The sequence below is a fragment of the Vanacampus margaritifer genome, chromosome 13 (assembly GCF_051991255.1).
Source record: "Vanacampus margaritifer isolate UIUO_Vmar chromosome 13, RoL_Vmar_1.0, whole genome shotgun sequence".
In the NCBI taxonomy this organism is placed as follows: Eukaryota; Metazoa; Chordata; class Actinopteri; order Syngnathiformes; family Syngnathidae; genus Vanacampus; species Vanacampus margaritifer.
Genome location: NC_135444.1, coordinates 5,022,809 through 5,040,383, shown reverse-complemented (window position 1 = coordinate 5,040,383; position 17,575 = coordinate 5,022,809). Strand labels below are relative to the sequence as shown.

At 37.8% G+C, this 17,575-nt stretch overlaps 1 protein-coding gene and 1 long non-coding RNA gene across 2 annotated transcripts in view; one reads left to right on the top strand and one right to left on the bottom strand.

Annotated features, from left to right (window-relative positions):
- cachd1 (cache domain containing 1) overlaps positions 1–17,575 on the bottom strand; it is an 89,779-nt gene that overhangs the window by 3,940 nt on the left and 68,264 nt on the right. The window contains exons 18-26 of the mRNA XM_077584664.1: positions 9,787–9,886; positions 9,362–9,478; positions 8,978–9,138; positions 8,753–8,839; positions 5,280–5,396; positions 5,017–5,168; positions 3,256–3,417; positions 2,551–2,628; positions 1,623–1,724 (exon numbers count right to left, since the gene is read on the bottom strand). Of these exons, the coding sequence (XP_077440790.1) occupies positions 1,623–1,724; positions 2,551–2,628; positions 3,256–3,417; positions 5,017–5,168; positions 5,280–5,396; positions 8,753–8,839; positions 8,978–9,138; positions 9,362–9,478; positions 9,787–9,886 (1,076 nt within the window). The remainder of the gene's footprint in view (positions 1–1,622; positions 1,725–2,550; positions 2,629–3,255; positions 3,418–5,016; positions 5,169–5,279; positions 5,397–8,752; positions 8,840–8,977; positions 9,139–9,361; positions 9,479–9,786; positions 9,887–17,575) is intronic.
- LOC144063126 (uncharacterized) overlaps positions 11,263–17,575 on the top strand; it is an 8,020-nt gene continuing 1,707 nt past the window's right edge. The window contains exons 1-2 of the long non-coding RNA XR_013296501.1: positions 11,263–12,557; positions 13,815–17,575. The exon at positions 13,815–17,575 is cut by the window's right edge and continues 1,707 nt beyond it. This is a non-coding gene — a long non-coding RNA (uncharacterized LOC144063126). The remainder of the gene's footprint in view (positions 12,558–13,814) is intronic.

The following is a 17,575-nucleotide window of genomic DNA, read 5'->3' as shown; positions in this document are numbered from 1 at the left end:
TAATTAAGGGATTTTTTATTTTATTTTATTTTTCACAAAATAGTGCTTTTTGTTTTCTTGCAACAAAAAAATCCTTAATGATCCAAAAATGTCCAATTTATTGTGGTTGCGAAAGAAACGGGACCACTTCAAAAGCAGTAAAACACAAGAACATACCATAGATGTGCATGGAAGTAACACTCTTGGCACCCAAATGGAATCCCTCCCCAGGCTTGTTTCCACCATATGTTGCCACACAATAATACAACAGTAACATGGATATACATAGTTTTTCATGAACAGTTTTTCTTGTACATCACATCAAGCCTAAGGTCATAGAAAAGCTTGCCAGCATGCCAGTTAACTGGGCCAGCAGGACAACCAGTGATGAATGTGATTGTTGGCAGGGGGACAATGTGATGCATTCAAACAATAAATACTGACAACCACAAATTACACTCAAATACCCCACCCCAAACTTCCTTTATCATGTCATCATGAATGAGTATTGTGCATATTTGCTATAGTAATTGAAATTTGATATTAATATGTGTGCTATATGCTTTTGTAAAAATTCTCCAAGAATCACACAATTTTCAGAAAATAGGGATAATCAATTTCACATTTGATGAGTCAGCAGCCACTCGAAGACCTCACTTTTTGCATACAAGGCATTCAAATGTAAATTTTCCCCTTTGATTAAACTGATACAAATTAGGGTTGCAAAATGAAGGGTGTAGTGACTATGTCAACAAGAATGGTATTGAGAATCAAAAGACTTAAGTCAATACTTAGGAGTAGTCAGTTGTAGGAGGACACCTTTGACTCAAGCGCAGAGAAGCAGCGACTTTAAAGTGTCGACTTAGTAATGCATTTGCCTTGAATCCCTAATGGACTAACACCCACCCACCCTCACTCACTCGATTATTTCCAACTCATCTTCCTTGTAGCCTTTGTGTTGCACTCAGATGTCTAATTTTTCATCACTTTTGCATCTTGGGGAAAGTGGCGAGTGGAAGTGTCCTTGAGTGAGCCACTCAACTACTATCTCCTACTCTACTCTTCGTTCTTTGTACGTGGAGCAATCCGGATATGACGCATACTGTTTACCAAAGAGCGACCATTTGGCTTCCACTCAACATGACCTCATCCTGCGTTACCCAACATGTTTGCCTCGATGGCTTCATCGCACGTCGCTACGTTCTAAAACACTGCACCAAAAGATTCTCTTAGCCCACTCTTCTTTATCATTTGTTCTCTGTCATCAGTTATGCAACAACGAGCAGAGATGCTCTGAAGCGTGATGCCTTGCGTGGGCGTGAAGAGCCCACGTGAAAGGAACTGTCCATCCACCCACATCCAGTGAATGCCAGAGCCTGGATGCTGCTAACGCACTCCCAATAAGATATGTTCAAAAACAAAATGAACAGTACAGAACCGCAAATGTAAAGTACCATCATTTATCCAGTATATTTCTTGGATATAAAACCCAAATATGGACTTCTGCTGTGGGTTGCACCCGTGCTAACCATTCACTGGACTCAGCATGGGTTGTACAAATCCAGTGAAAAAGTGAAAAGACAAACAAACAAGAAAACAACAACAAGCCCCCAAAAATTGAGAGATGAAATAAAGTGTCTTACCGTGGTCACTCTCTGTGCCAGATCTTCCCCAGTACCGTCGTCGTCGTTCTGGAGTGTGGGTATGCCTCTCGATCACCGCAGCAATAAATCGAGTATTACTTACTGAAAGTAAGGAGAGCATATTTTAGAGGGGACTGATTCATAGTGGAAAATAGACTTTTTAATTGCTTTTATGCAAATAGTAAATAGGGAAAGCCTGCCAACCCATCAAGTGTGAAACAGCCATCAACTGTAAATCTTTTGTTATCTGCCTTTGTCCCAAAATGTGTCTGTATGCGAGCAGTTAGAATTGCATCGTTACAATTGGGCTATTTTACAAAATAACCACCCTTACACTAAGTTACCCCGCCCATGACTTGGCAGTGAGGCTCACTGAAGAAGCCCCTCTCTCAAGTGACTGCCAGACTACAATGAAAGCATTTTTCAAAGCTAAAATGTTAGCAAAGCTCAACTATTAGCACAGATGAGCGTTAGCTAAAATTGTTACCAGTGTAAGTATAAGAGATCAACCAGTGCCATGTTGCAACAAGCTGTTTTCCCCCATTAATGATGAAACTTAGCTATATTCTAATGTTAATTGATACAAAATGGAAACAGATACAAATATACTTTTTTTCCTGATGAAAGAAGAGACTCTAATCTTTCTTTTGGGAGGTTCCATATTTTTATAGCAATAAAACACAACATTCTGTGGGCCTTGAAAAATCCAGTAAAACAGCCGGGAACAAAGTGGGTTGCTTCAGTGAAAATGGCTGGGAGTGAATGAGGTAAGTATACTGTCATTCTTTATCCTGTGTATATTTTGACAGGAGACTGTCAGAAATCTTTTATTAAGGCACCTGGGAACTTTTTGAATGATGCAATGTTTTATTCACATTCATTTTAATGACGGACATCCTCGTCAAGTGATACTGCAAACACAACTTACTTATGCCTCGGTCCTCGTGACTGTCATCATCCCTCTCATCTCGGTCATTGTCCAGGTTGGACATTCTCACTGACATTTCTGATGCAACGAGAGGATAAGAAAATTGAGTCAGAATGTAAGAGAGTCTGTGTTAACATGAACATTTGTGATGCATCGCACTGCATTAAAAAGCTGGGAATGTTTAAAAAAAAAAAACATTGTGACAACCAAATAGCATTAAAGGCACATATTCTGACAACACCATTTCTTGTTTATTCGCTATTTTTGTGTTCAAGACAGCCAAAGCAAGACAAATATTGCTTTGCTTATTGTGCAGTAGTATTGAATTGCTGCTGTTTTGTGGCATCCTGGTGCAGAAGAACCCTGAGCTACCAACCTACAGAACTTCACTTCCAGAACAATTTGTATTGATATGCACAATTTGATACAATAATACAATATGTATTGTGAGTTTTCAGTGCGCCGTCATCTAACATTTCTCTATCTCTCTATGGATGAATTAGCCTTTGCCAATTCCGTTTTCATCTGTAGTAAAGAGAAACAAAAGCAAGTTCTGTTAAATCACTTTAATCAGATCTCAAAAGCCAAAATTTTAACTCAGCACTCCATTTTACTAATAAATAACATTGTTGATCAACTGGTTGAAAGCACAGACATAATTTTGGTTTGTAATCAGTTCAACAAACAAATGTCCAACAGTCATACCTTGTGCCGCCAGTGGCGACATGTGCTGATGCGAGCGCCTGTGGATCTGGTGTCTGTAAGCATACACGGCCAATACCAGTACCATGATGCATCCCATAATACCCCCGGCAACCGGACCCACAGGGGCACTTTTGATCATGTTCAGAGATGCCACCTCCTCATCTGAAGGAGACAAAAGGGCGGTGGCCAGAAGTTGGTTTGAAAGTATTTGAAATTACACCTGCTGCAACAAGCCAGAAGCATACACAAATGATGGCTCCAGGTACACTGTGTACCTACAATTCATTATGCTCACTAAAAAACATCTGACTGCAGGGAGAGTGCCAATTAACTCTTTGACTGCCAAAAACATTAAATAACGTTTAGTAAAATCCTACGGAGGACTGCCAAAGACGTTAAAAGACGTTCACTATGTTTTTTGTTGTTTTTTTTGGAAACTGGTGGAGGAAAGTCTTGGCCAGCTGTGCTGAAAGTATCAAGCAGATCTAGTTAGTATAATGCCTATTTTTGGGCACTAGATGGCAGCGATGACTCTCTTTGGACAAGATTGGGTAGGCGTCAGTAGAAGACGTGAGGCGGAGCTAGAGTGTTGAGGGGAGAATGAGAGAAAATGGCGACCGGTTGCAAGCAGCTCACGCTTGAGCATTTTTTTCAAAGACGAAAAGCATCGACCAATGCTAAAGAGCACATTGATGACAACGATGATGATGATGGTGACTCCGAGGTTGACGCCGAAGTTGGAAGCGTTGACGCGGCGGCTATGATCACGTCATAAAGCCTCACCGGCTAGCGATGCTAACGCCGGAAAACGCGGAGCACAACCGAGCACTTCTGCACAGGCGGACGTTCAATCGGACGACGAAGAGTACCCCGAGTCCAATGCATATTCATCGGAGGAGTGGGTACAGTCTGATCACGGAGAAGACACTGGTTCTGGACTACGATGGCACCATGAATGGAGTGGATAAGATGGATCAGAACATCTACCACCAAAGTGTAGCGTCTGCACGCGAAGGGGCATTCGCAGTGAAACTAATCTGTTGTGCAAATCCTGCTGCGTCCCCTTGCACGCAGGGGAGTGTTACAAAAAGAAAAACTGTATTTGAAACATCCACACAATTGTAAATAGTACCACGGTTGCACACATTTATAAATAGTTTGCCAAATTGTTTTGTCAAATTGTTACACTGTTGAATGTAAATAAACGTATTATGCTATCAATAAACACTTTTTCATTGTTGGTAGTAGTGTTTTACTGAAGTAAAGCACTGTTTAGGTGTTTGTGGCATCATTCATGGGAAAAAAAAGGTGCCAAATTCACTGCATGAGTGCATGAAATAATATCGTTTAGCAAAAAGCTTGATTTCTCCGTATTTTGTTTCAAAACAGAGCATTTGGGTGAAACGAACCATTTTCTATTGTTGATTACTAAAGAACGGAATAAGGTAGAAACAAACTTTTTTTTCTGATGAAAGATGAGAGTCCAATCTTTCATTTGGTAGTATGTGTGTTCCAAACACAAAATTTTCTGTGGACCTTGAAAGATCAGTCAAAATGCTTGAATTGGCTGGCACCCACAGCATCCCTTTTCTGAAAACGTCTGGCAGTCAAAGAGTTAAACAGCAAAAAAATAATAATTAAATTCAAAACTAAATGAAAGGAAGAGTCATGTAATGCTTTTCTGTGGTCTACAAAAACATTTTTGGATGTTATTGTTACTGCAAGCATCTTGAGTGTTATACAGATCATTAAATGACTCACCAATGAGGCCCACGGTGTCCACATATGGACTCTTTGCACCGACAATACCCCCAAAGCATTCCTTCTGCAGGGCACAGTATGGCTTGTCCAGATGGGTCTTGCCATCACTGTCCACCATGCACCACTCGCAATCCAAAACACCAAAACAATCGCTGAAACAGAATACAGTACTTGTACTATTATTATCCCAATGTTTGCAAGTCAACAGGAACCCCTACATTTTTTGTTGTATGTAGAATGACTAATTCCGTGCATGTATTCACCTGCTGCTGTATCTCTGGCTGCAGCGAGAGTTGATACATTGAGGCAGTGTGTCCTGTAGACTGGGATCGATCACATTCAAACTGATTGGTTCCTGATGCACCTCACAGCTAGGATTTCTGTCAAACACACATTTTTTACCAGTTAAATGAATGCAAAAGAGCTCCCAAAAGATGAGCTTAACTATTACTTGACTTTAACAAAAGGAGGGGGGGGGGGGGGGGGGGATATATCAAATGCAGAAAAATAGTAATTGCACGTCTTCCTGAAAGCGAGGGCGGACATGACACTTGGAGGCTTGCGATGCCTGATGAAAGGAGGTGGGTGAAAGCAGAGATGTGAGAAACACTGAATGATGGACAGTTTGGCATAAAGAAAAGAAGACAATTGAGACAAAGACAGAAGAAGGAAGAACATTCAATTAAGAAACTCCCAGACATTTACAATGGAGCTGAGAGCATACATCTGTTGAAATTTAAACAAGCACACACAAAGAGAACAGCAGGAGGCAAATGAAAGAAATTTAAAACATCACGATTATATACAAGAACTAAACAAAGTGCAATTCCTGCAGAAATTGCGTGGGAATGCTGAAAAGCTCAATGCTATTAACTCTTTCACTGCCATGGACGTTAAAAGACGTCAAGTAAAAACCTACGGAGGGCCGCCAATGACGTTAAAAGACGTCATCCAATTTTTTTATTTTATTTTTATTTTTTTTAAACGGGTGGAGGAAAGCCTTGGCCAGCTGTGGTGAAAGTTTCAAGCAGATCTAGTTAGCCTAATGACTATTTTTGGCATGGCATATTTTAGATGGCAGCAATGACTCTCTTTTGACAAGATTGGGTAGGCGTCAGTAGAAGACGTGAGGCGGAGCTAGAGGGGACAATGGCTGGGGAAGGGAAGAGAACATGGCGACCGGTTGCAAGCAGCTCATGCTCGAGCAGTTTTTTTCAAAGACGAAAAGCATCGACCAACGCTAAAGAGCACATTGATGACGACGATGATCATCATCAATGATGATGATGGTGACTCCGAGGTTGGAAGCATTGACGCGGCAGTAGAAGACGTGAGGCGGAGCTAGATGGCTGAAGAAGCGAACAATGGCGACCGGTTTCAAGCAGCTCACACTTGGGAATTTTTTTCAAAGACGAAAGGCATCGACCAACGCTAAAGAGCACATTGATGACGACGATAATCATCATCGATGATGATGATGGTGACTCCGAGGTTGACGCTGAAGTTGCAAGCGTTGACGCGGCGGCTATGACGACGTCACAAAGGTTCACCGGCTAGCGATGCTAACACCGGAAAACGCGGAGCACAACCGAGCACGCTCAGGCGGACGTTCAATCGGACGAGTCCAATGCATATTCATCGGAGGAGTGGGTACAGTCTGCTACTTGCTATTCCCCGGAAAAAAAGGCCGTCAAGAAAGTGTAACGTCTGCACGCGAAAGGAGCCATCGCAAGTGAAACTAATCTGTTGTGCAAATCCTGCTGCGTCTCCTTGCACGCATGGGAGCGTTACAAAAAGAAAAACTGTATTTGAAACATCCACATAATTGTAAATAGTACCACAGTTGCACACATTTGTAAATAGTTTGCGAAATTGTTTTGTCAAATTGTTACACTGTTGAATGGAAATAAACGTATTTTGCAAACAAAAAACACTTTTTCATTGTTGGTGATAGCGTTTTAGAAGTAAAGCACTATTTAGGTGTTTGTGGCATCATTCATAGACAAAAATAAGTGTACAATTCACTAGAGTGCATGAAATAACATCGTTTCACAAAAAGCTCTTTTTCTCCGCTTTTTGTTTCAAAACAGAGCATTTCGGTGAAACTAACCATTTTCTATTGTTGATTACTGAAGAACGGAATAAGGTAGAAACAAACTTTTTTTTTCTGATGAAAGATGAGAGTTCAATCTTTCATTTGGTAGTATGTGTGTTTCCAACATTTTCTGTGGACCTTGAAAGATCAGTCAAAATGCTTAAATCGGCTGGCACTGGCGACATCCCGTTTCTGAAAACGTCTGGCTGTGAAAGAGTTAATTGAATGCTAAGATTTGAATGCTTGTGCTAATGAAGTAAATTGAAAGATAAATTACTAAAGTACTAAAATGTGGTCCAAGTGGGATTTGAACCCAGGTGCTCAGCAGCAGGCTCTTGCTTTAACCACTGAGCTAACTAACGTGACTTGTTTGAAATCATGCTAATGGCGTATTTATTTTGAAAAGTGTCATCTGATGCTGAAAGATAACATGCATTTAATAATTTCAGTAAAATTATAACGCATTTCTTGATATGGTAGCCAGTTGGTATACATGCATATTACTTAGCATAATGGCCATGAATATATTTGCAATGTACAGTCGATGGTATGATTCAATGCACGTTACCAACGGCACCACTGAGTAGTATTAGACATGTGGTAATGATGATGAGTTGTATGGATGGAAGTGGGCGTGGAAAGTAGGATTTAGAAAATGTTCAATGTCTGTCCCATTGAAAATGAATGGGAAAAAGTTGATATTTAAAGTTAAAATGTGCAAATACTGTAAGTAATGTGAAATCAGACACTATATACAGGTGTGAATTTTTTAAGCAAGTTGAAATTTGAACAATGTAAAACGGAAGTATTGTGTGGGAGTTGTTACACGCCAATAAAGTGTGAAGAATAAAAATCACAATAACATGTGCTTCAGCATTCCCACAATGATAACCAAACTTCTAAGTAATGTGCTATTTCTTGGACATTGGGCTGCTAGCTAGACTGGTCAAGTTTTAGATCAAACGGTTCAGCCATATTATATACTCAACTGTCAATCTGGCACAAAATGGAGAAGTCGACAGGTGACATTTTACATAAACGTCTTTCTAATAGAGGTAGAAGGTAACTTTAAAAAATAATAATAGTTAAAATGTTTTTTAACTCTTTCACTGTCAAAGCACTATTTAGTTGTTTGTGGCATTATTCATGGACAAAAAGAAGTGTACAATTCACTAGAGTGCATGAAATAACATCGTTTCACAAAAAGCTCTTTTTCTCCGTTTTTTGTTTCAAAAGAGAGAATTTCGGTGAAAGTAACCATTTTCTATTGTTGATTACTGAAGAACGGAATAAGGTAGAAACAAACTTTTTTTTCTGATGAAAGCTGAGAGTCCAATCTTTCATCTGGTAGTATGTGTGTTTCCATAGTCCAAACACAACATTTTCTGTGGACCTTGAAAGATCACTCAAAATGCTTAAATCGGCTGGCAGTGGGGACAACCCGTTTCTGAAAACGTCTGGCAGTGAAAGAGTTAAGTATTACCGGTTATCCTATTTAGTTTTATTATAGCTTACTTTTTTGTATTAAATTTTACAATTATACAAAATGGCTGATCTTTTATATTGAATGGCTTTCATATATGACACTGAAAAAGATTTACAAGAAAAGAACAAACTGTAATGTGGCTCAACATGACCGACCTGTTCTCAGCATTGGTGAGGTTGCCAGTACACTCATTCACCTCTAGAGGGCACTCACATGGGCACTCACACTCATTCTGCTCCATTCTGAAATGTAAATAAAGAAGTTATTTGATGAATCCGAGGAGATAAAACATGTGTCTTTTAACTCTTTCTCTACTACACCAACATATGTGCAATTCAAATTTGGAAATTGAATGCGGTCATTGTCATGTGAGATGGTACCTGTGGCAATTGAGACAAAGGCGGTCCACTGTGCTGCAAGCGCAGAAGGCCAGAGAGTCACACGTCTCGTTGACGATCCCGGCAAAAGCGTTGGTGCCAGGTATTCGAGTCAAACGATACTTAGAGCAATGGCTGCCGTGGACAAGGTTGGTTAAGTCCCCCTGAGGAAGAAAGGTGGTGTGAATGTGAATATGAAAAGAGTTACTGCATCCACAAAACAGGAAAAACAATCACCGGATCAATTTAATGAATTAACAGTGGCGAAAGCTTCAGGCACAAAGGGAATCTGATACCTAATTCATCATTGCACCAACAAAGACGACCACATGGTGGCAGCGTTACATCACCAGTTACAAAGGCTTCCCTTTACCAGTCTTTTCTTACCATGATGCTTGTGTTGAACTTGTAAAATCGCTGCACAGTGCGATCACTGAAGCTGTTGCACAGGTTCTTCTTTACAAAGTTGGGATGGTTCAATATATCATTGGCAACCAATGGCTCCTGACAATAAAAAAATAAATATATTAAAATATTTTTAACACATATTAAAAATACAATATATTTTATGTTAACAATTGTCCCATGTTTCTATTTTTTAATGTATAAAAAATATCTGTCTTCATGGGCATATAAATTGGGTTCCTGTCAATAGCAGCATATTGTGATAATACAATCTTTATTTAGTCAGAATGGCACAAACAATCAGTCGTGACTCGTGTTGTTCATGTATTTTATATACAGTATCCGTTTGTGTAATTAATGTGCACTTGAGCTTTGTGTCATGATGTTGGGTAACTTGGGTTTTATACCTTGTGTGTGATGTGCTGTTGCTCTGCAGGGGCATGACCTTTTGGGTCAATGAGAGTGGGATGGGCCACCAGGTAACCTCTGTCCTCCATTATAAAGCACCTACAAGAGACAATTTATTTATTTATTTACATATATATATACACACACATACACATATATATATACATACATATATATACACACATAAATACATATATATATATATATATATATACACACACATATATATATATATATATACATACACACATATATATATATATATATATATACACACACATATATATATATATATATACATACACACATATATATATATATATATATATATATATACATATACACATATATATATACATACATACATACATACATACATATACATACGTACATATACACACATACATATCTATACACACACAGACATATATATATATATACACACACATATATATATATAAACATACACACATATAAGTACATGCATATATATATATATATATATATATATATATATATATATATATATATATGCATATATATATATATACACACATACATACACATACATATATACACATACATATATACACTTACGTATAAATACATATATACACATTCATACTGAAGGATATTATAACATTTTAATACCTATTTTCATATATCGATTATTGTTACTGATCATGAACATTTAATTCTTCATTTTAAGTTTGTCAAAGTGTCTTGTGTCCTGAGCAGGGCACATGATGTTGACCTCGTATGTTCTGGGTTAAAGCTGGGACCATATTATTTAGTCTAGAAAAGTTCCTTCTCATCACTTTGTACGAAAACATATTTTCGCCCTTGATTTTGCTATACACTGATTGGTCCAGAATTTCTTGTTTTATTTTGTACACGTACATTGTGGTCTTGAACAGAACTTGTTTTGCTTTTCCATTAGTCACGGTCATTGGTGCTTTTGGGTCAAATGATAAAGTGAGATTTTGTTATGAAGAAGAATATGAAAAGTGCCTTGAAAATATACATATTTTGGCTAGAGACGAAGACAGCTGCAACTGCACTAAGAGTTCTATTGTTTGACATGTCCTTCAACTGTATAACACATTTGCTCATTCATGAAGGGAGAGATATTCTGCTTGGAGACTGAATTGTAATAAAAGGCTGGCCCTTCGAGAGGAGGGTGTGCATTGTTGATCAGAACTTGTCGGAGTTTGATTCGATGGTGCAACAGGAGATCTCCTTTAAGAATTATCCTGCGCAGGAAACTCTGTTCATTTCTCATCTCACCAGTTGGTTTATTGGACACGCAAAAAGTTATGGATTAACTACACCCCTCAGTTGGTGATTTTAATATACCTTCTTCAGTTGGTGACCCTCCGACGGCAAGGCGTTTGACGGTTGTTGCGTTCGCGGACGGTTTGAATTCCTGGCCATATTAATTGAGGTAAGTGGAGATCTTATCCACGTTTTGAGGAATTCTTTCTGTCTAGGAGCGCTCCGGCCGCCATGCGTTCTTGTAAGATAGCCAAATCAAGGGTGAGATTTGTGTGAGCAGAGGTAGAAGTTTAAGTTGTTTGGTTGTATGGAGTCAATAATTGTGGAATTTCCTACGGTATTTGAAGTATACATATTTGTGGTGCACATTGAATTGAATAGCGATCGCTTGTAAGTCAGTCTGGGAAACATTTTGTCTTTACAATTTGGTTTTTACAGACGATAGATACGTAGATAATTGATTTGAAGTCTGTGTATATGAGGTTAAGATTAAGATTAAGTTGTTGAAGTTGAGAGTAAATCAGCTGGGGAAACATTATTGTTGTAACCAAGCGGTAGATGTATGGGCATTGGTTTTACGTCCATACATATTTAAGTTGAGAGAAGTCGGCTCAAAAAGCATCTTTGTCTTGATCCCTGCCTGATGCGCGGGAGAGACAAACACTTTGTTTTTATGAGTAATAGATTCTTGGGTAATTAGATAACGAAGATCCTTGAATAAGTGTTGCCGATTAAAGCTGCGGGAGGATCGACTGCTTCATTTTCTAGGGACAAAAGACTCAACTTATGGAAGTCAGATTGACATAAAACGGACTTAATACGCCGTTTTAAGATTAATCGATAGGTCTATGAATAATTGGATATTGACATTCTTAGACAAGATATAAGAGATAAGATGTATTGACTCAACTCGTGTAAGTCGGGCTGACTAAAGCATATTTGATACGACGCTTTAGATCAAGCCAATAGGTCTATTGAATATTCGTGATTAAAATTCAAAGACAAAGAAACTGTTGAAGCTGGGGTAGCGCAGTTGACATCCGGATATTTATGTGTTGATATGTCGTACAAAACGACATGTCTTGTCTGTCCGTTGTGTGTATGCCGTCTGATCGGTGAAGAAACTCTAACGTTACGGTAAAATCTTAAAGGGACCGCGACGAGAACAGTTGATTAATTCTGTTATAAGTGAGACGTCACTTCATTTAAATATTAATACAACTGAACTATGATAATTTACAATATAATATAATATAATACAAATCAATAAGCTATAAAATACCTGAGTTAATAATTAAGACGAAACATGGACACTCTATTTGAACTCAAAACACAGTGGTTTGACCCGAATGGGATTCCGTTGAGTTTAGATGGGATGACGCTGGATAAACAAATTGGGAACGCATGCGCTGTGGCTATAGGGATTTTACCTACAAAGGCTAAACGAGAAACAAAAAAGAACTTTGCGACTGGATGCAAGACGGCTGTAGAAAAGGTTATTTTCCGTCATTACAATCTGCAGTGTGTCTAATCTCTTTGATGAAGAACGTTGAACTTGCATGTGTGAAAAAACGTCACGAACTAGATGAGCTGGTGCAACACACATCTGTAATTTCTTCGAGTGGAAGAAAAGCCAGAAATGATCGAAAGCTTGTTGACAAAATAATGAATAATGCTAGAATACTAGCTTTAGGTATTTTTGTGAAGTTATAACCATTTATATAACTAAATAATGATATAAGACTAAATGATTTGACCTGATATGACTTCCGCTAGTCGGAATTAAAGCTTCCGGATTAATCATACCGTTTAAATAATGACTTAAAATGTAATTAATATTGAACGACGGGACTTGATTATATTGTGAAAAAGGTTAGTTTATTCTAATAAGATATGGCATTTGTTCGATGGTTTTAATGACGGCAATTTAACTTTGAATGTGCGTACACGGCGACCGCCCGTTAATAATGTTATGAGTGTATGTAATTTTATATAGAGGAGAGTCCCGGACGTATCTTTAAGAAAAGTGTATTGAAAAAATGATGAATACTGAAATGTTGCTTTGCAAATAAAATAACTGTATAATACAAATTTATGTAATAAAACAAATTAAGCCGTTTAATAAGCGCTAAACGGGATAAATTAATTAGACGGTAAAATTACTAATAAAACTTCTAACGCTAAAACCCGCAATTGTCTGCGTTAAATAATTGAACGACATTATATAAATTGTTGCCGTAACTGATTTTATAAGCCCCTTACATAAATTTCTTAAGCACTAATGTTGAATACTTAAACTGGCTTCAAGAGTGCAAATACGTCATATTTAAAAATTATGTTTGCTATAAAACGAACGAATATTAATACACAAATAACATAGAGAGGTATAGTTTTAAGATATTATAAAATTTAGATGCATGTCTTATGCTTGTAGAGCATGGGTGGCTTTGACTGATTGTAGTTGCTATGACTCATTCCCTTTCTCGGGTTAAAAAATGCCAACAGCCATCAATCTTTGTAATGAGGTCAAATAAAATGTTTTTATAAAAGGTAATGTTAATTGTGTGATTGTTTTAGATTAAATAGTTTAGTCTCTACTCTTATTTTAATAATAATAATAATAATAACTAAAAACAAATAACTTGGATGGCAATTAATGTGGAATAATTCTTATATAGATGATTGTTTTTTTCCCTTATGATTTTGTTTGTGCGCGAGAACATTGTTTAATAAATTTTAAATATCTTTTCAGAATCAGGAGACACACCCATTAAGGACAATTGGGGTCGCACCAAAGTGCCATGTTCCGGTCCTGGGGATGAAGTAATGTGTTAATTATAATTTAAAAGGAGTTTTTTATTTATTTTTTTCTCCGACGTTTATAAATAGAAAGTAATTTTAATCTCTCCTGAATATTTTTAACCTTTGAATTCGACATTTGAAGTCTCATTACAAACAGACTGGGGAAGCTATCTGGAAGAAACACATTTTTGACATAATTTGAGGTGCTATGTAATTAAAAATCATTCCTGCTTTGACGTTTGACCAAAGGCTGACTTTACGGGCTGCGGCCTCCATTGAGAAAACATTAATTGAAAACTACACACTTATTAATTAACTATATTTGTAAATTGTTAGAGTATATCTGTCCTATTTTATCCTAAGTATTATTTATGAAGGTATGCAAAACATATTAAATTAAATATTGTAAACCATAACAAATATTGACATATAATTAGCAATTATTTAAAATTGTAAACTTTCATTGTTTTAATTATTATTTTTTATTATTTTTATTTTTATTTAATTTTTTTAATAAAGGAAGTTTTTGGTTTTAATATTTACTGACATGTTATAACCTAAATACTGTTGGGGCAGATTTTAATGTTTTCAGTCGAGTGAGGATTATTGGTCAAGGGTCATTATTTCGGAACAAAGTCAACTGGCGGGACACAGACCTCTTTAAAAACCCCCACCCACAAAGAAACTGCAACTGCCACCACCATCAGAGGGGCGTGATGCAGCCATCATCACAAAACATCCTGCCAATACCTGATGGAGAGGGGAGGTTCCTGGCGCCACCTGTTGCAACAATGACTGTGCCATCATATACAAATGTGATAAAAGAAAAACTGCTCCACTGCCCAATGCACACAATGCTCCGCACGAACTGTCCTATGAAAAACTGCTCCATATGCTCTGCACAAGCGTCCTTAAAGCATTCCTGCGTCCAGAACTGTCCACTACGATGGTGACTCAACCCCACAAACAATGCTTTCCTTGAATTAGTGATACCAGGCCATATGATGTGATACTGACTGTTTACACTGCACTCTATTTTTGACAGATATAAGGTGATAACATCTACAGTAAAACATTTCGTAAATATAATGAACTGATTGACAACACTATATACACACAGATTTATTACATTTTAAAAACGTTTGATGTCTATTTTGATTTGATCTGATTTGTTTATCTCTGTCTATTTTGAAACAGTCAGCTTTTTGGACAAACATCAAAAAGGGGGACTAGCAAGCTTAATGGTAACATTAAAACTAAGGGCAACTTTATGTATTAATAATAATTGATGAATTGGCTGAAAACTGAGATTCTTTGTAAAATTCATTGGCATAAGCTACAATATTTTTATAGTACAAAAGATAATACAGGTAAATTTCGTCTGGTTTCAGAAATTGAAACAGCTAATATGAATACAGATAAGATACAATTTATTTCAATCTTAATTATTATATTTTACTTTTTTAAGTTTGGTCTTCTAGTGTTTTCCCGAATTCTCTTTTGAAATTTAAATAGTTGCTTGGGACGCATTGTCGAATTTGCTGGTTAAATGTAAAATTTTCCCCTCTTTCTAAACAAAAAGCAAGCAAAATTTATTTACTGCAAAACTTTATATATTAGTCTGAAAGAGTCTCTAAAGCGATTTTTTTTTTTTTTTCAGATGGGGGAATTATTGGTTGGTCTGGGTATATCGTCGCGAAGGACACAAACAGTCCATGTTAAATAAATAAATTTAAAATTAAAAGTTAGTCTTAATGCGATAATTATAGATAGTCCGTGAGAATGAATTTTACAGGAGGACAATTGGGGATTTCCTTGACCATGGAGAAGGAGTAAGTTTTGGCAGGGACGGCGAAAATAAGGTGAATATGTTCCATTTCTATTTCTATTTTTCCCTTGGGGCCCTGGGGTTAGATGTTATTTTTTGATTTTATTTTTTGACGAAAGTTGCATTTATTTAATGGCTGGAAGCACATCCATGCTATATCTATAACAATAAATATTATAAAACATTCCAATAATTATTACATTCTGTAAACAAAATTGGCCTCGTCAGATTTGAACTGGCTAAAGATTTTCATTTTTTGCATTTAAGAATGTGCTCAGGTCATTAAAGTCAGCCAAAGGCTGGATCCTAATTAAATGTCACAACAAACAGAATTTTTTCCCACAGGAGAGGCCTACAGAACTTTACTAACATTTACTAACTCCTAACTATATAACACTACCAAAATGCTCTTTCAAAAAGAAGGGATGCGAATAAATGTTTATTAGTGACTAAATGAAAATATTTTGCACCCAGATAAGGTGATGAAAAGGTCAATCTAGTCCAGTCCACGGGGCACCTGGTTCCACATCTTGCCTATTAGACCAGCCGGAGGTCCGCCTTCTACTCAACCCCCACCTTCAGGAGCCAGCCACCACCGGGAATCAACAGAGAGACCAGCCAGCTGCTCCAGTGACCAGACGTGCCAGCCGAGAGGCCATTCAACTGCTTCCAGTGTCAGCTAACGAGCTGAGGAATTACTACATGAAGATTGAGTTTCGCTGAGGACGTCTTTCGAATGGAAACAGGAGGAATGTGTCCCTTTTTCCAGGGCATTCCACAAAGAATGAGTCACAACTTGGGAAGATAAAATCCCGGTGACCGATTTTGCACCCCTGGCAGTTGGAGAGAGGCAGAAGGACCCTCTTCACAAAAAAGGCTCTGTTTAACCTTCTGCTGATGCTGCTCAAGGAACCTGAGTGCACCATCCACACAAGAAAATAAAGAAAGTGACGACTGTTTAAAAAAAAAAAGAAAAAATCACAAGATGGCTGCTTCGAAGAGACAATGCGTCTTCAATTGCGTCTGCATCACGACACTCTTTCTTATACTGACTGTTATGCCAATTTTGTGTTTTTGGGATCCCCTAACCACATCTGTAAACGCAACCACAAAAATTCGGGCTAAGCGAGACATGAACTCTCCACACATTCCCTGGGTTATATCCAAAACGTATGATGACTCAGTCACGGTGACAGTTGCCCCAAACACAAACACCTCTGTCAAAATTCCCATTACGTCATTAAAGGGATTTAGAGGATGGGAAGAGACAAGGGGAGGAATATGGGTGAAATATTGGTGGTATTTGACAGGAAATGTTGCGCAACTAGATTGGGGTACTTTTATAACCACCCAAAGTGGACAATATTGGCCACCGGGAAAAAGCAAGGAGGCTGTTTTCTTTTCTAAAAGGACAACACTGCGTAAAATGGGAGGTCAACTAGAATTAACCTTTTCCATTCCCGACGGGAATATACGACCAGCTAATGTAACTCTGTACAACACCTCCTGTTTTGGATTACTGTTATGGGCATGGTCCCACGGCGTTGACCCACGTTTTCCTATTCTAATCTGTGTAAATAAGACTATGAGTAAGCTAGACCAACCAAAAATGACTAAATACTCAATGGAGAATGGGGTAAAAGCTGTAAGTGTACCGATTGATGGTGTAATTGAATGGTTTAGGGTTACTACAGGAGTGTCCAAAAGCAGCAACAATTGGCTATTGCTAGCACACGAGGCAGCACACGCCTCTGGTAAGGAGTGTGTAGTATGTGTGGGACCACGACCTTTATTGAGAGTAATCCCGGCTAAAATCGAGGAACAATGTATAATGGAAATTATGAATAAAACTGCCCCAAATGCCAAATGCTCTCAATGGGATA